The following is a 19,695-nucleotide window of genomic DNA, read 5'->3' as shown; positions in this document are numbered from 1 at the left end:
CAACCCAATCTAATCCTACCTGCCAGTACCCGGCCCATATCCCTCCAAACCCTTCCTATTCATATACCCATCCAGATGCCTTTTAAATGTTGCAATTGTACGAGCCTCCACCACTTCCTCTGGCAGCTCATTCCATACACATACCACCCTGTGTGTGAAAAAGTTGCCCCTTAGGTCTCTTTTATATCTTTCCCCTCTCACCCTAAATTTACGTCCTCTAGTTCTGGATTCCCCCACCCCAGGGAAAAGACTTTGCCTATTTATCCTAGCCATGCCCCTCATGATTTTATAAACCTTTCTAAGGTCACCCTTCAGCCTCTGACGCTCAAGGAAAAACAGTCCGAGCATGTTCAGCCTCTCCCATAGCTCAAATCCTCCAACCCTGGCAACATCCTTGTAAATCTTTTCTGAACCCTTTCAAGTTTCACAACATCTTTCTAATAGGAAGGAGACCAGAATTGCATGCAATATTCCAACAGTGGCCTAAACAATGTCCTGTACAGCCGCAACATGACCTCCTAACTCCCGTACTCAACACTCTGACCAATAAAGGAAAGCATACCAAACACCTCCTTCATTATCCTATATACCTACAACTCCATTTTCAAGGAGCTATGAACCTGCATTCCAAGGTCTCTTTGTTCAGCAACACTCCCTAGGACTTTACCATTAAGTGTATAAGTCCTGCTAAGATTTGCTTTCCCAAAATGCAGCACCTCACATTTATCTAAATTAAACTCCATCTGCCACTTCTCAGCCCATTGGCCCATCTGATCAAGATCCCGTTGTCCTCTGAGGTAACCTTCTTCACTATCCACTCCACCTCCAATTTTGGTGTCATCTGCAAACTTACTATCTATACATCTTATGCTCACATTCAAATCATTTATATAAAATGATGAAAAGTAGAGGACCCAGCCCGGTCCACTGGTAACGGGCCTCCAGTCTGAAAAACAACCCTGCACCAGTTTCAGCCAGTTCTGGATCCAAATGACTAGTTCTACCTGTAATCCATTAGATCCAACTTTACTAACCAGTCTCCCATGGGGAATCTTGACAAACGCCTTACTGAAGTCCATATAGATCATAGCTACTGCTCTGTCCTCATCAACCCTCTTTGTTACTTCTTCAAAAGAATTCAATCAAGTTTGTGAGACACGATTTCCCACGCACAAAGTCATGTTGACTATCCCTAATCAGTCCTTGCCTTTCCAAATACAGATACATACAGTCCACTTTTATGCATTTCAAGACATCCAGCACTTCCTCCTCTATCCTTTCTCATCACTATTTTAAAACTAAGAGAATTATGGTTGCTGGCCCGAAAGTGCTCCTCCACTGACACCTTAGTCACCTGCCCTGCCTTAGTTCCCAAGAGTAGGTCAGGTTTTGCACCTTCTCTAGTAAGTACATTCACATACTGAATCAGGAAAGTTTCTTGTACACACTTAACACTATGGCAGTCCCAGTCTACGTTTGGAAAGTTAAAATCTCCTACCATAACCACTCTATGACATCTCAGTTATCTGTAAGAATAATAGAGTCATAGAGATGGACAGCATGGAAACAGACCCTTCAGTCCAACCTGTCCATGCCAACCAGATATCCCAACCCAATCTAGTCCCACCTGCCCACCCAGCCCATATCCCTCCAAACCCTTCCTATTCATATACCCATCCAAATGCCTCTTAAATGTTGCAATTGTACGAGCCTCCACCACATCCTCAGGCAGCTCATTCCATACACGTACTACCCTCTGCATGAAAAAGTTGCCCCTTAGGTCTCTTTTATATCTTTCCCCTCTCACCCTAAACCTATGCCCTCTAGCTCTGGATTCCCCGACCACAGGGAAAAGACTTTGCCGATTTATCCTATCCATGCCCCTCATAATTTTGTAAACCTCTATAAGGTCACCCCTCAGCCTCCGACACTCCAGGGAAAACAGCCCCAGCCTGTTCAGCCTCTCCCTATAGTTCAGATCCTCCAACCCTGGCAACATCCTTGTAAATCTTTTCTGAACCCTTTCAAGTTTCACAACATCTATCCGATAGGAAGGAGACCAAAACTGCAAGCAATATTCCAACACTAGTATAACCAATGTCCTGCATAGCCGCAACATGACCCCCCCAACTCCTGTACTCAATACTCTAAAGGAAATAAAGGAAAGCATACCAAACGCCTTCTTCACTGTCCTGTTGACCTGCACTCCAAGGTCTCTTTGTTCAGCAACACTCCCTAGGACTTTACCATTAAGTGTACAAGTCCTGCTAAGATTTGCTTTCCCAAAATGCAGCACCTCACATTTATCTGAATTAAACTCCATCTGCCACTTCTCAGCCCATTGGCCCATCTGGTCCAGATCCTGTTGTAATCTGAGGTAATCCTCCGCTGTCCACTACACCTCCAATTTTGGTGTCATCTGCAAACTTACTAATTGTACCTCTTATGCTTGCATCAAAATCATTTACGTAAATGACAAAAGGTAGAGGGCCCAGCAGTGATCCTTGTGGCACTCCACTGGTCACAGGCCTCCAGTCTGAAAAGCAACCCTCCACCACCACCCTCTGTCTTCTACCTTTGAGCCAGTTCTCTATCCAAATGGCTAGTTCTTCCTGTATTCCATGAGATCTAACCTTGCTAATCAGTCTCCCGTGGGGAACCTTGTCAAATGGCTAACTGAAGTCTGCATAGATCACATCTACTGCTCTGCCCTCATCAACCTTCTTTGTTACTTCTTCAAAAAACTCAATCAAGTTTGTGAGACATGATTTCCTACGCACAAAGCCATGTTGACGATCCCAAATCAGTCCTTGCCTTTCCAAATACACGTACATCCTATCCCTCAGGATTCCCTCCAACAACTTGCCCACCACTGAAGTCAGACTCACTGGTCTATAGTTCCCTGACTTGTCTTTACCGCTCTTCTTAAACAGTGGCACCATGTTTGCCAACCTCCAGTCTTCTGGCACCTCACCTATGACTATCGATGATACAAATATCTCAGCAAGAGGCCCAGCAATCACTTCTCTAGCTTCCCACAGAGTTCTCGGCTACACCCGATCAGGTCCTGGGGATTTATCCACTTTTAACTGTTTCAAAACATGTCCTTACAAATTTGTTTCTCAATTTCCCTCTGACTATTAGGGGGACTGTGATACAATCCCAATAAGGTGATCATCCCTTTCTTATTTCTCAGTTCCACCTAAATAACTTTCTTGGATGTATTTCTGGGAATGTCCTCCCTCAGCACAGCTGTAATGCTATCCCTTATCAAAAACACCACTCCCCTTCCTCCATGGCCTCTCTTTCTGTCCATCCTGTAGCATTTGTATCCTGGAACATTAAGCTGCTAGTCCGGTCCATCCCAGAGCCATGGTTCTGTATTGTTATGATATCCCAGTCCCATGTTCCTAACCATGCCAGAGTTCATCTGCCTTCCCTGTTAGGCCTCTTAAATTAAGATACATCAATTTCAATGCATCAGTCATACCTTGTTCGCTGCTTTGCTCCCTGCCTGACCTGTTTGACTCACCTTTGTTCTCAACTGTACCAGTCTCAAATTGATCTCTTTCCTCACTATCTCCCTTGGTTCCCCCCCTCACCCACCTTACTAGTTTAAATTCTTCCAAGCAGCTCTAGCAAATCTCCCTGCCAGTATATTAGTCCATTTCCAATTTAGATGCAATCCGTCCTTCTTGTACAGGTCACTTCTACCCCAGAAGAGATTCCAATGATCCAAAAATGTGAATCCTTCACCCACAACACCAGCTCCTCAGCCATGCATTCATCTGCTCTATCCTCCTATTCCTGCCCTCACTTGCTCGTAGCACCGGGAACAATCCAGATATTACTACTCTTGAGGACCTCCTTTTTAAATTCCTGCCTAACTTTCTATGATCTCCCTTTAGAATCTCAACCTTTTCCCTTCCTATCTCGTTGGTTCTAATGTGTATAATGACCTCCGGCTGGCCTCTCTCCCCCTGGAGAACATTCTGCACCTTCTTAATCCTGGCACCAGGGAAGCAACACAACATTTTGTTTTTTTGCTGCTAGCCACAGAAATGTCTGTCTGTACCTCTGACTAAAGTGTCCCCTAACACAATTGATCTCTTGGAGCATGGCATACCCCTCATTACATTAGAGCCAGTCTCAATACTAGAAACTTGGCTGTATGTGCTACATTCCTCTGAGAACCCATCACCCCCGACATTTTACAAAACAGTATACTTGTTTGAAATGAGATAGCCACAGAAAACTCCTGCACTAACTGCCTGCCTCTCTTTACCTTTCCTGGAGTTAACCTATGTATGTGATTGTATCTGCGACGTTTCCCCCTTCCTATAACTGCCATCTATTTCATCCCCTTGCTCTTGTAAATTCCTTATTGCCCCTCACTGTCTCTCCAACCGATCCATTCAATCTGATAGGCTTCCCAACCAATGGCATTTATTGTAGATATAATCCTCAGTAACACGTAACTCTCCCACATCTGATAAGAGCATATCACTCTACTAAAGGCCATTTTTGCTTCTTTCAATCTACAGACCCAGAAAATAGCACTGTCTTATTCCTCTACAAAACACTGCTCCAGGTTAAATAAATACTTATGGCTTATATTTTAAGTTTCATCAAGAGACATATCTCAATCAAACATTTAATCAAGAAAGAACCCACTCTACTCACTATTGCAGACTTACTGTAAGGCCACACTTAAAATATCCACTTATCTGTTTCTGTTCTGTGACCTCTCCCAAACAAGTTCCTCCAAGATCAGTTGTGAATTTCACTGTTTGTTAATTTTCCCAGACACACTCCGAAAGTCCAGCGATACATGAATTCAAATAGAAAGGGCAGTAACTGTGCAGGTTCACTGTTGTGTCATTGAGCAATGTGGGTTTTTCTCTCTCTCTCCTGCACTGACCTCACCATGGGTTTCCTTTCTCTGTTCTTCTCCCTTTTAAAAGTGTTGTTGTTTTGAGGTTTTTTTTCTGCAAAGTTCCAAAACAATGCAGCAGCATATAAAACAGTAATTGCTGCGCCTGGAATTCAAGGAAATCATCTCCAACACCAAAATACCTCAAAAAAGAGCAGCTGTTACAGCCAGAAATTTATCCCGCCCTCCATCTTGGATTACCCAGAATCCTGTTGAAGTGTTAAATACACAAACAATGGATGACCTATTTTGTGAAACAGCCAGAAGGTTTCTACTTATTTAAAAGGGGTGGCACAGTGGCTCAGTGGTTAGCACTGCTACCTCACAGCGCCAGAGACCCGGGTTCAAATCCAGCCTCGGGTGACTGTCTGTGTGGAGTTTGCACATTCTCCCCATGTCTGCATGGGTTTCCTCAGGGTGCTCCGGTTTCCTCCCACAGCCAAAGATGCGCAGGTTAGGTGAATTGGCCATGCTAAATTGTCCATAGTGTTCAGGGACATGTGGATAGATGCATTAGTCAGGGGTAAATGTTGGGGAATGGGTCTGGGTGGGTTACTCTTTGGAGGGTTGGTGTGGACTTGCTGGGCCTAAGGGCCTGTTTCCACACTTTAGGGAATCTAAAAAAAAGTAAAATGTTCTTTAAAAAAAAAGGATGAAAATTATGTAAGAATCTAATGAAAAGTTAAAAGGCAGTTGGTCAACAAATTCTGAAGATATTACTTCCATCCTTCACCACACACAATGTGGGTGACAATTTGAACTTAGTTTGTAATTCATGAGTGGGAAGAAATTGAAAGATTTGCCTAACTTGAAAATAAAGGAAGAAATCTACAGTAGTCCTCATAGTAACAACAGTTAACTTAGAGAATGCTCTGAAGCCTAAGTTTGAACTGAGAAGTACATGGCTGCTGTGAAGAGAGTTTGGAAGATTTGGAAAATGTGCCTATAAAATTTCATACCTTGGAGAATAAATGGAACACTGGGGAAAAATTAAGAGTAAATTCCAGAGAATTGTGGCATACCTTTGGATTGTTCCCAGAACACGCGAATCAACGTTCAAGGCTTTTGTAACATGAGGGAATTCTAGGTGGGGTATATATTTTTCAGTGAATGCTGGTTGCTCTCATTTCTCTCACAAGTGACCATTTAATTCCAAGATTGAAGAGAGTGTGAGCTTCAAACCTTTCTACCTGGATACAAGGCCAGTGTGACTCACAATGTCACAGATTTGGCTTTGAGAGGCAGGGGTTTATAAGATTTCCATGAAAGTCACAGAATTATTCTTCCAGAATCCAGAAGATAAAGCAATTAATGACAACATATCTCTATGATTCACAATGCAGCAAGGGGGAGTGAGCTACTGCTTGGACTGAAAAGACTAAACATGATTATTTGAAACAAAACTGGAAGATTCACCTGCTTTGCTCTAGAATGACAATTGTCAGGAAAAACCTTAATTGTGAAAGTTAAAACTCACACAACACCAGGTTATAGTCCAACAGGTTGTGTGATTTTTAACTTTGCCCCCTCCAGTCCAACCACATTTTAATTGTGAAAAACAGCTTTATGGCTAAAGGTTACCAGGTTAGAAAAGGAAAGTGATAGAAACCCTTCTTGAGACTGGAACGCTGATTTAGGAGTAGAAATGCACCATTTGTCCCTTCGAGCCTGCTCCATCAGGTCTGGGAAAACCAAATAGCTTATCTTTGTTGTTCAACAAGGAGGGAAAGCTGCTTTCTGCAATTTAATGTAGAAACTGTCTACAAAGTTGATGTACAGACAAAAGTACTTTAGCATTTTGTTACGGTAAAATTCTTAATGTGATGATCTTATGTTATCTTTTCAGCTATTAACAGGATGATGTTCTTTTAACAAATTCTAAGAGCCATCTAAAAAGCCCAACTGCTCACTTTCAGAAAATAAATAATCGATATCTTAGACTTCCACATTTTTATTTATACCATAAATGCATCAAATACACTGTGTGTTAATGGGGTAAAATCCCAAAGAACTTTCCATTTAAATTACCAGTTAACCATCCATTAGTAATGAGCTGGAAATTCAGAGTTTTCAAAGAGTTATTTATATTCAAACCAGCAGGCAAATAACATGAGAAAACACGCACATTTTGACGATCTGGAAAACCTTGAGGTGCAAATGTTACCTTTAAAGTAGACAAGCTGGAGTGCATCACATGGACTGCAAATTCAGTAGAACAACACTTACTGGACTTGATGCTTCTCCTATTTTCTGTTCTGCCACTCTCAGGTTTGATTTGAAAGTTCCATTTTCAGGGTCCAATTCGACAGCCTTCTTGTAATAGGTGATTGCTTCTGAATGCTTATTCAAAGAAGTCAATGCTAAACTGAAAAAAAAAATCACTTTCAGATCTTCAGGAAAAGAAAAAGGATACTTTTCTCCAATGAATTTGAAAGATGTGATTACATACCCCATCCTTCCATAAGCTTTGCTATAGTCTGGATCAATGGCGATTGCCCTCTTGCAATCCTCTATTGCTGCAGTGTAATTATTAAGTTTGCTCTGAGCAGCAGCCCTAAACAAATTCAGTTGAATTTTAGTATATGAACTCTGATTAAAAGAAAAAATTATATCAAATTTCAGAGTTAGGTGGAAAAGGAAACCACTTCTTGCCAAAATGATATTGTTTAAAGATTTAGGTTTTAATATTTATCAAACATTAACTTATCGATACATAACATTTCTGTAACAGTTTGTAACCCACAGAAGCATAGTCACATAAATAAGTAAATGTTGGCAAAATTGAAGTAAGCTGCTTCAGAATTATCCACTCTTCAAATATTTGATCAATGATTTCAAAGATGGATTTCTCATTAAATAAAAAGTAAGCAATCAACCAATCATATAACATTGTTACAAATGTATACGGAGATATTTGCTGAACATTCTTTCACTGGATTTATCATTTTTTTTGAAGATCACCAAATTTCTCAATTTAATATCTAGATAAACTAAAATTCAAAATTATTAGATGGTGTTACCATATAAATAATACATATTATGTGACATGATTTTACAGTAATATATTTAATAACCTTATTTGTTCCAATCACTTGTCATTTTATATCAATAAAATAGGATATTTATATAATAAAGGAAAACCAACAGTACATTAACTGTCATTATACTTAAATATTCTCTGCAACTCAATGGCAATTACTCAAAATGTCGATGTACAAATAGAATTCTTCAAGTTTTATTAAAGTAACCACTGTTTCAATAATGTAAAAAAATTATATGGAGTGAATGTAAGGATTTTACTCAATCTCAGAGAGAGATGGAGGAAATATTCTGTGTAGAGTGTGATAAGATACTAATTTTGTTGAAAAAGTGCATTATTACAATTTTGACACACAAAAAAATGATAAATCTTCACCTAGATCTGTTGACACATTCTCGGTTTTAATCTTTGTGAATTTAATCAGACTGAAACAGATAAATCAATACAAAATAGACAGCAGAAAGAATTATTACCGGTTACAAAAGTAAACTGCACTATTTGGATCCAATTCAATTGCTTGAGTATAAGAGTCTACAGCAGCCCTGTAATTCTCCTCTTTTATATAGTTGTTGCCTGAATATTTGAACAAATTACAAATTAGAGTTAATCATTCATATTTGTGAAAAAATATATTGTCACTCCTTGTTTTGTATTTTATTTACTTTTAATTATGTAGCTCAGGGTTTCTCAAACTGTGGGAACAAAATTTTGGGAAGACAGCACACAAACCCATATGGAGATTATGGAGTGCAGACAGGAGGAACCGAGAGAGGGAATTCAGAAATGCTGAACATTGGAAACATGCTAATTGGCCTGACAATCCAGTATCCACAGCAGCCAATCTGAAAACAAAAGTGGAGGAGTGTTCTGTGGCCCTTAGATTTGCTCCTGAGTTACAGGTCTTTCAGCGCTGGAGCTACATTTCCTCTGTTCTCGAAAGCAGAGAATATTTCATCCAGCATTGTTTTGGGAACTTTTAAAATCCAAAAACAAAAGATTTAGCAAACAGGCAGGTCGATAGATATGGATAAGTAGATCAGCCTGTGCCTAGTATTTCATGCAGCAAGGACTCTGAGACAGGATTGCATTGATTCTGGAGAGGGAGTTTCTCTGGAAGAGAAGCAGCAATTGGGGGAATGAGCCGAGGAGTGGCATGGAATTCAACTTGGATAAATGCAAGGTATTACATTTTGGTAAAACAAACAAAGCCAGGTCTTCTACAAGTAATGGCAGAGCCCTGCGTGGCATTTAGAACAGAGACCCTTTGGGCTCAGCTACATAATTCTTTAAAATTTACATCACAGCGTAGAGAGCGTGGTTAAGAAGACATTTAGCATGCTTGAATAGAAGATACTGGTGTTGGACTGGGACATACAAAGTTAAAAATCACACAACACCAGGTTATAGTCCAACAGGTTTATTTGGAAGCACTAGCTTTCAGAGCACTGTTTCTTCATCAGGTGGTTGTGCTTGATTTTTAACTTTAGCATGCTTGCCTTCATTGCTCAGATTTTTGAGTCTGGGAGTTTGGCTGTCAAGTTGAGGTTGTACAAGCTGTTTGTGAGACCTCTTCTGGAGTACTGTGTACAATTCCGGTCACCCTGCTATAGCAAAGGTATTATTAAATTGGAGAGGGATCAGAAAAGATTTACTAGGATTTTGTCAGGAATGGTGGGTTTAAGTTATAAAAATAGGCTCGGACTTTTTTTCCCCACTGGAGCATAAGAGGTTGAGGGGTGACTTTATAAAGGTTTATATAATAATGAGAGGCATAGATAAGGTGAATAACAAGAGTCTTTGCCCTAGAATGTTCAAAACCAGAGAGCATATTTTCAAGGTGAGAAGAGAAAGATTTAAAAAGGACATTTTAACACAGCTCATATGTGGAATGAACTGCAAATGGTGATTCCTGGTACGATTACAGCATTTAAAAGACATTTGGATAAATATATGAACAGGAAAGGTTTGGATGAAGATGGGCCAAATGCAGGCAATGAGACTAGTTTAGTTTGGAAAATGGTTGGCATGAACTAGTTGGACCGAAGGGTCTGTTTCCATGCTATATGATTCTATGAGTGGAGACACAATGGGGAATGAATGAATCATTTATTATCACAAGTATTTCACAGTGAAAAATACAATAATTTACAATGAAAAGCTTCCACTGTCACCAGCGCCACTTTGAATAATTTAAGAATAATAAAAATAGCTTAAAGACAGTCCATAACACTTCTACTACCGCCAGTGGCAGATCCAGCCAATGAAGTTGCTGCTCCTCAGGTGCCATCTTTCACCACTGGGCCTACCTCACTGATGTCAGCTCTGCTCCATTGATGTCGGGTCCCATGCTTGCCCCTCCACTAGTTGTCTCCTCAAAGCCACTGCCAGAGTCAGGCTCTGAGCTCATCAGCTGCCTTGGCTCCATCTGCCAGAATCCTATTCCTGGTTCATCAGCCACTGGGGGGGGGGGGCATTGAGAGGCCAAATCCAGGAGGCAGAAGAACTGGCACACTGTCACTCAGAGATGGAGGGGGCTGAGTAAGTGCCAAAAATACCTGCCCTACAGCAGACCCTTGGAGGAGTACGTTTCAATCTCAAGCGTGATCAGCAAGAGTTTGCAAATACTTGGAATTAAGCTAATTGCTGGATTTTAAGAATAAAAATCTTAATTTTTTTGCATTCTTAAAATCTAAATCTGTTGGTGAGGGAAGGGTAGACATTTTAAGGTTTTTACTTACAGCTGGTTCTTGCATGCCTTATAACATAAAAGATAAGCATTAAGTTCTCCCAGCACAATGTGCAAGCAGCAAGAGTGTGGGTGAGCCTGATGTCAGTGGTGGCTAAATTTTTGGAGGGAATTCTGAGAGACAAGACTTACATGCATTTTCAGAGTCAAGGACTGATTAGGGATAGTCAGCAAGACTTTGTTTGTGGAAAATCATGTCTCACATTCTTGATTGAGTTTTTTTGAAGAACTGAACAAGAGGATGACAGCAGAGCAGCAGATGTTGTTTACATGGACTTTAGCAAGGCCTTCAACAAGGTTCCACATGATAGACTGGAGAGTAAGATTAGATCACATGGTATCCAGAGAGAGCTGGCCTATTAGATACAAAATTGGCTCGACAGTAGGAAACAGATAGTGATGTTACAGGGTTGTTTTTCAGACTGAAAGCCTATGACCAGAGGATTTCCACAAGAATCAGTGTCCACTGTTATTCTTCATTCATATAAACTATTTGGATGAAAAGGTAGGAGGCACGGTTAATAAGTTTGAGGATAGCACCAAAATTAGTGACTTGGTGGACAGTGAAGAAGGTTATCGAAGAGTATAACGGGATCTTGATCAGCTGGACCAATGGGCTGAGGAGTGGCAGATGGAATTTAATTCAGATAAATGTGAGTTGTTGCATTTTGGCAAGACAAGACAGTGCAGGATATACACAGTTAATGGTGAGCCCTGGGGAGTGGTATAGGCATTATGTTATTAAATTGGAAAGGATGCAGAAAAGATTTACAAGATTGTCACCGGGACTGGAGGGCTTGAGTTATAAGGAGAGGCTAGACAGGCTGAGGGGTGACCTTATACAAGTCTACAAAATATGGAGAGGCATAGATAAGCTGAATAGCCAAGGATTTTTTTCCCCCCCCAAGGGTAGGGTATTCTAAAACTAGAAACCATAGGTTTAAGCTGAGGGGAGAAGCTTTAAAAGGGACCAGAGGGGCAATTGTTTCCACACAGATGGCAGTACGTACGTAGAATGAGTTGCCAGAGGAAGTGGCGGAGGCTGGTACAATTGTGACATTTAAAAAGGTATCTGGATGGGTACATGAATAGAAAGGGTTGAGAGGGATTTGAGCGAAACACAGGCAAATGGGACTAGATCAGTTAAGGATAGCTGGCCAGCATGGATGAGTTAGACTGAAGAGTCTGTTTCCATGCTGTATAACTCAATAACTTTATAAAATAAAATTACTTTACAAAGCAACCAAAATGAATGGAGTGGAAAATTTAGACTTACCAACTCATTTCCCTGTAATATCACCCAAGTACTGTAGAACATAGCATTTTAAGGCAACCATTGAAGCTTTTAAAATCCTGGAAAAACTGTGGTTGATTTGCAGGCAACAAGAAAGTATGAATTGCCAGTGTTGCTATAGCCTGTCACCAATTGAAATGAGTGATTCAAAATAAAATCAACGTGGCATGTTTTGACTAAATTAATACTACATGGATACCTTTATCCACAATTCAATTTCTTTTAAGCACTGTAAAGTTTATTATCTTCAACATTTGACACAAAGAGCTCAACAAATTCATTGCAAGTTATTTTGGACTACTGCGTCATCACAACAATGGATCAATTTGATAATCCGAATGATCCCTCCACAATAAGTAATTTTCCTCTCCATCCATTCAACTGTATATTCTACATTTTTGAACAATCTGATGACAATTTGTGCAAAAGTATCCCACAAATTGATAATGAAATCATAGACGACACCAAATGATGCAGCACACTTATTTCCACTCCTTGAGGGCTTTCTGTTTTCCCCAACGATCCATCTATTCGATTTAGTGTAAATGTGATCCATGAACAGCCTGCTACTCTACTAATATTTGAACCTTCAGATATTAGACTCCCCCTGACATAACTAATGTTTTTTCCCTCCACAGGTGTTTCTTGATTGGTTAAATAGAAAAAGAATAAGGCCCATGCTCATTAGCTATTTTTTTTTGAGTAGGCCCCCTCTATGCCTGCCCAACACATCACCGATGAACAACTTCACTTCATCGTCATCCATTTCATCATAGTTATGAACATACACAAGGACTCCTAAAGGGAATTTGATTTTTGTCAGGGTTTTACATTTGAAAATCACCATCCACTTTCTTTGCATCAATCATGCATGGAGTGCCATTATGAATTTTGTCTTCTCGTGTTCTGTGGTTTTCTCTAAGATTTTTTTTAACCTTATAAATGCTATAGTTTAGATGTTGGGCATACCAAAATTCATGTCTGTTTCATTCAGGTTGCTGATGTGACAATGAGCCTATTCAGCAAATTCATGCATTTGCAGCAGTCTGATGAAGAATCGCTAAAAACTGGTAATTTTGGCATCAAGTTGTTATGGTAGTCTCAGTGTGATCTCATCTTTCTGCCCAATATTAAACATTTTCATTCCATAATATGGTTTCATTAGCTAGCTGTTGTTCTGAAATATTTGTTGAGCTCAGTGTTTGACTTGCCCAACTTAAGCACTTCCATCACTTCTGGTGACTCGGTAATCATTCACCAGATTTGAGGACCCATTCCATTACATGCTTCTCAAGACACGCCAGCCATTAGTTTCTGTTCCTGAGATTGTAGCTACCTCTTCACTAAAACAATACAAAGAACAGATTCAATGCAGTGTGACTAAAACAGGGAAATGTCACAAAATGCCGCCATACTTGGAATTTCTGGTACTTCCTGTTTAACTTTAGGTCTTTAGCATTCAGAGTATTTTGTTTTCATATTTAACTTCACTGTTATTTGGAATTCTTCCAAATCTGAAATACATTTTTTCAGCAAATAGACTTAGATTAGCCATTGATTATGCTCAGTTTGAAAACAAGCAAGCATTATCCAAGCATGACTTACTCTCATGAGAATCCAGAAATAAGATTTTCAGGTGTTTTTTCTAATGTCCTCCAGAACCAGCTGAGGTATTAATATTTTGAGTCTACATTGTGTGCCAATCTGCATAATGAGTTAAGAAACCTGTAAACAAATAGAATGTTCCATGCCGCCTTGACTTGAGGTGCAGAGGAATGTTCTGATCGGTGACTATTTAATCAAGTCTAAATAACAAGTATATTTTAAGAAGATATAATTTAATACTTCAAAATGATTACTGCTCCATAAATACATTAATTCGCAGCAATACTAGCATCTGCTAACCAGACAGAATTGCTCAGGGATAACAAAAATATCATGATCATTTTGAGCACTATAATTAAGCATTTTAAAATGATGACACAATAACTGCACCCACACACAATAAATGCAATCACACACAGAGTTACCTTCATTTTTCAACTGTTCAGCTCTAATTACATCTTGTGCAGATGGAGTAAAGTCTGATGGAGTGTTCCATATTAATTTCTTCTAGAATAAAAAGAATATTGCACAAATTTTGTCAGTGTATTTGTTTAGTTCAATGGCATTCTAATGAGATGATAATGATTCTGAATTGTAAATTACTTTCAAAACAAAATATGAGGAACTCAAACCATGCCACACACTGAGTGTGATCTTCCTCCTAATACTAGAATACAAACCAGTTAGGATGAGTTTTTCATGTAATGAATCCCTACACCTTCATTCTCTAGAAGATGCTGACTCTTAGTTGAGTTTGATTTGAGGCTAACATAAGAAATCCAACAATATCATACCCAAACAAGCATCCTTCCTGCAAGACTGGATACTGAGTATTGGAAGGCTGTTGTCATTGAAGGTTGAAAAGTTCTGTTGAAAGGATTCTAGGCAGTTCTGAAATGTCATGCAGCAGAACCAAAAAGAGGGACCTTTTTCACCCCTGAAGCTGCTCCACCTACTGAATTCACCCATAAAGACAATTATCAACTACTCAACTACAGAAGCTAGTGCAGCAAAATTCTGATGTCAAGTTCTCAAACTCATTTAAAAAAAAGAGAAACTTCAAGCAAGTAAAAGGCCTATAGCGATATTGGACACTGACCTTACTTTCATCTTTTGTAAGAAATATTATCTTTATGTTACATCTTGTATCGTTATTTTAGCTAATAAGCTTGATACCTTTTACTTAGAGATCTTTCAGTGATCTAATACAAGAATGAAGTTCTGTTGCTGGTTATTTTAAAATTGGAACACTTGAAAACTAAAAGGGATCTATAAATGAGCCAAACAAATTAACAGTTTATTGAATATACTGCGTTGAAGAGTATAGTGCTGGAAAAGCACAGCCGGTCAGGCAGCATCTAGGAGTAAGAGAATCGACATTTCGGGCATAAGCCCTTCATCAGGAATGTACTGAATATACTGAGGACATGTATAATCTGGTCATGACACTATTTCAGCATGAAAGGCACAACCAGCAAGCTGAATATGTTCTGGCTGAAAATCCAGCAGTAGCTAAGGGCTATGAAAGACAGAGTTCAATATGTGATATAAGTCACCACACAAAGATTATTAAATTCATGCTTTTTCAGTCTGTATAGTTTAGTGTCACAGAAGGTGTTACTCTTATCAACTAGGAATTTTAAATTTGCAATTCAATGGTTCAGGTTTGGAAGGAAAGGTTTCTGAACTTGATCATATTACTTAACGTTTCATCCACATTCAATATAATATAATGCTTTCTGGATTTTACTGAATAATCAAGCACTTTACATCATTATTCTACTGAAAAAGATTTGCTGATGAGACATTGGCACAATTCATGAGCCAACAGAAAAAAAAAACCGTGATCCTTAGGTTTTAAAACTTTTAAAATAACTGACAAAATCATGAAAGCCATGATGGTATGGAAAGCAAATTTCTGAAAACGTAACAGTTTAATCTGCATGCAATGAAAAACAAGTTCAGGTTTTAGATAAGCATCAAATAATCAGATCTTCAGGGTGCATTTTTTCTGCATACTCAAAAACTTAATATTGAAATTTTTAAACAATTTTTTTTCATATTTATGCATCATAGAATCGACATGGAAGAGTTACTGAGCTAACATCAAAGTCTGGTAAATGGCTGAAATGATTCAGAGTCCTAAAGGAGATGAATTAACAGTTAAAACACCACCATTCAAAAGCATGCTTGGATTATAACACGATCAAAATTACTCACTGTCTTTGTACTGCTAGGTGATGTCTTTTTGTGTGGTTGAGGAAAAAAAAGGTTAATTAAAGGGAATTCTCATCAAACATTATGAAATACAATGTCATTAACAACTTCTAGAAGTATACATTTTTCAGTCCTTTGAATACTGAGTACATTTTACTGAATGTGAGAGATTTTAAATTGATAGCAACAGCATTTATTTATATAGTGCCTTTAAGGTAACAAAGCATCCCCAGATGTTTCACAGAGGCACTATAAACCAATTATAATGACAAGACACATCAGGATATATTATGGCGGATGATCAAAGGCTTGAACAAGAGTTAGGATTTGAGGATTGTTTGAAAGAGAAAAGAAAGTGAGGTAGCGAGATGCAGAAATTGAAGAAAAAAAAATGTTGAACTTAGGGCTGATCCGAGTAAATACTCAGCTATCAATTATGGAATAATTAAAACAATAAAGAGGCTGCAAATTGAGGAGAGCAGAAATCTTGTAGTGTTGGAGGACTACAGGAATTCAGAAGTAGGGAGGAATCAGGCAACGGATGGACCCAGAAACAATGTTGGGAATCTTAAAAATCAGGACAATACTTAACTGGGAGCAAGACGAAGTCAGTAAGCTACAGGAAGATTATACTAAAAGAAGGTGAAGCATACAACAGAACACAAGGTTCAAATTTACATAAAGTAGAACGTGGGAGGCCTGCTACATGTGTTGTAGACAAGCCAACTCTGTGAGTAACAAAGGCATGGATGAGGGTTTCTGTAATACAAAGTAGTGTCAAGTAATGCTATGGACGTAGAAATAGTTGATCTCTGGAATGGCACAGTCGTGTGGTTGAAAGTTCATTGAGACATTAACGGTACACGGAGTCTCATTCAGTTTAAACACTTCCAAGGAGTGGGACAGAATCAGTAATTAGAGGACAGAAGACAACGAATGGCTTCAGTACTCTGAATATTTATTTAGAAGGCATTTCTGCTCATCTCGCACTAGCTGCCAGACAAGCAACTGATAATTTAAAGACAGTGGAGCTGTTAATGAAATAAAAACTTGGCATTGTCAGTGTGTCTGTGGATAATGACATTGTTTTCCAATAATATCTCCAAGGGTCAGAACTGAATGGTGACACACGATGGACATCTAGGGAGTTAAATATATGCAAAAGACAGTAGAAACTGGGAATTCTGCAATTGGTCTGGTGATTCTCCACAGTTGGCCTACCAACTACAACACTGCTAAGGAGTGAGAATGAAATACTTTCCCCTTGCCTATATGAGGGCAGTTAACAATAACTAAGAAGCTTGACACCATGCAGAACAAAGCAGCCTAGTTGATTGAACAGCACCCCATCCACAACTGCGACAATGCAAATCATCTACAAGGTTGTACTGCTGCAATTTGCCAAAGTTCCTTCAATAGTACTTTTCAGACTTACAACCTCTGTCATCTAGAAGACCAAGGGCAGCAGGAACATAGTACACCTTCACTTGCAAATAGTTCTCTAACATACAGACCGTTCTCAGTTGGAAATATCAACATTCCTTAACTATTCCTGGAACTCGCTCGCAACAATCTTGTGGGTGTACCTACATGATAAGGATTGCAGTTATTTGAGAAAGTGGCTCATCAACTTTTCAAGGACAAGTAGAGATAGATAATAAATGCTGACATTGCCTGGGAAAACCAATATAAATGTTGTAGTTAATTACCCACATCCTTTGAATAAATAAGAACTTTTTTTTTGTTCAAATAGAGAATATGGATGATTCTAAGCTAATTGTAATAATGTGATTAATATCTTTAGTATCAATGAAAATGCTTCACTACGTTACAGTACTGTCAAAGTGAATTTAAGGAATTCATTGACAAATTAAATAAATAAATATTTCCCGACCACTATGAAACCGGTTTGCAATTACTCAAACCTTTATGTAAGAACCTCAACTGAACAAATTAGATTAAATTAATAAACATCAAATAGATTCAGTTTTTAAATAATGAAGGAAAGACAGGTATTTCCTACCATAAGACAATGATAACATTGGAAAAGTGTCCATTAACTATTTTGTGGATATTGCTCTTTCTTCTATGGAAGGAACTGATTGAAAGCTATAACTTAAACTTGGTCCTCTACTAGCTCAGTATGCCTCTGTCATACATCACCGTTAAACAGGATCAGAAATCACAGAATTCAGAAATAGGCTCAAGTATAATCTTAAAAATACTATGAACAATTTTATCGAAGTAATTTTTAAGTTCATATAAAACACTACTTTAGTCACATGTTTCAACCACATATATACAGAACATTACATATATCAAAGCATTCAATAGTACATACAATCATCATTTAAACCTCCCAGTCCCAGTGCATACAGTCTCTTGCACAACAACACTTTTGATCTATGCTTGCCAAGCAAAATTAAATAACAAATTCTTAGATTTATTCACTTTTTTCCCCACCTTTGCCCGAATGTTTAAGGAAAAATTGCTCAAAACTTAAATATATAGGTGAGACAACCTTTTGACTTGGCTCTAGATCTTTGCTTCATAATAAACTTCTGTGTTATCTTGTCATGGTCCTCCAGTTGACTCATTACATAATTCTTCTGACAATCGGAGGTTAGAAACTCAGTTTTAGAATTGCACTCACATTTCCATTGTATATCAATGTGTTTCCTACATACTATTTTCATTAGTTTCCATTTAAGTATTTAGACTAACCTTAGTAATTGCTGCAGAAAATATCTCCATTAGAGGCGGTGAGACGGCTAGATCAATATCCTGGGAACTTATTTTGAAGACATTTTCCAAACACTGCATAGCAACTGAAAGAAAAATACATCTTGTTACTTTTGATCTATGAGTGGAAGTAATGTCCCTGTAGAATAGCATTTTTCAGACAATGAGTTTCCAAAATATAATCTACATTACAAACAACAGATATCACTAAAGCATTCGATTGTTTAGGGTATTACAGTTTTGTGATTCAGCATACCAAGTCCTCACTTCATGCTGTAGCTTCATTCACAAAATGTGCAACTTTAAGTGAATCAGATTTTCTAATTAACCATAACTTTTATATCCCTTTTAAGTTTGTAGAACTCTACATCTCAGAAATAAAACATTGAAACATCATAACCTGTAAACTGACATGCTTCCAATTATTAAAATTACATTATTGTATTATTTAAATAAAATAAATCCTTAAAATTTGATAACTTTCTTCTTGCCTTCTACTCTTGTCTCTGTGTTTGGGAGAGTCAGGACACTCTGAACCCTTTCTCTCAGTGAAACCACCATTCCCTGCCTCTCCTATTTCTTGTTTTCTTCTTCGCTAAGCAATGTTTCTAGAGATGAGCAGCAAGAGGCCAGAAGAGCAACTTTAACTTCCAGGAAGAAAGCCGCAAGCTAGACAGGGAAGGTTAGGGAGCGGACACTGTGAACTTGAATGTTAGCAGCAAGAGGGAAGGTAATGGAGTGGCAGGGATCATGAGTTCGATGGTCAACACCGCAAGGAACAGGGAATGCGTGTAACATGCAAAGTACAGGTTTTGACTATAAGAGGAAGGGTCAGAGAGTTCAGGAAAGGTTGAGAACTGAGGGTCAACCTAAACAGTGAGTGTTAAGGAGTGGAGGAGGCTGCTTCCAATGGTGATATTCAGGTAACATGGCTTTAGGTCAGAAAATTACAATTCCAAATGCAACTCAGGGTCCTAAATAACTGATGTTAAAGTTAAACAAAACTTAAAATGGGGCTCGTTAAACAGGGCTCGTTAAACAGGGAATCACTGTAAAGGCTACAGAGTAACTATAATTCATAAACTTATAATTATTCAAATCATAACTGTCTATTTTCT

At 38.6% G+C, this 19,695-nt stretch overlaps 1 protein-coding gene across 5 annotated transcripts in view; it reads right to left on the bottom strand.

Moving 5' to 3' along the window:
* Nucleotides 1–19,695, bottom strand: part of LOC140477171 (small glutamine-rich tetratricopeptide repeat-containing protein beta-like) — a 62,089-nt gene that overhangs the window by 18,254 nt on the left and 24,140 nt on the right. For 3 of the 5 annotated variants that reach the window (XM_072570586.1, XM_072570596.1, XM_072570605.1), the window contains exons 3-8: nucleotides 18,560–18,663; nucleotides 15,839–15,862; nucleotides 14,044–14,125; nucleotides 8,447–8,546; nucleotides 7,383–7,487; nucleotides 7,160–7,298 (exon numbers count right to left, since the gene is read on the bottom strand). In XM_072570586.1, the coding sequence (XP_072426687.1) occupies nucleotides 7,160–7,298; nucleotides 7,383–7,487; nucleotides 8,447–8,546; nucleotides 14,044–14,125; nucleotides 15,839–15,862; nucleotides 18,560–18,663 (554 nt within the window). The remainder of the gene's footprint in view (nucleotides 1–7,159; nucleotides 7,299–7,382; nucleotides 7,488–8,446; nucleotides 8,547–14,043; nucleotides 14,126–15,838; nucleotides 15,863–18,559; nucleotides 18,664–19,695) is intronic. The other 2 variants (XM_072570615.1, XM_072570624.1) reach the window with 2 other exon arrangements.

Source organism: Chiloscyllium punctatum, chromosome 1 (genome assembly GCF_047496795.1).
Source record: "Chiloscyllium punctatum isolate Juve2018m chromosome 1, sChiPun1.3, whole genome shotgun sequence".
Classification (NCBI taxonomy): domain Eukaryota; kingdom Metazoa; phylum Chordata; class Chondrichthyes; order Orectolobiformes; family Hemiscylliidae; genus Chiloscyllium; species Chiloscyllium punctatum.
The sequence above is the reverse complement of the archived record's forward strand: the minus strand, read 5'-3'. Positions and strand labels throughout refer to the sequence as shown.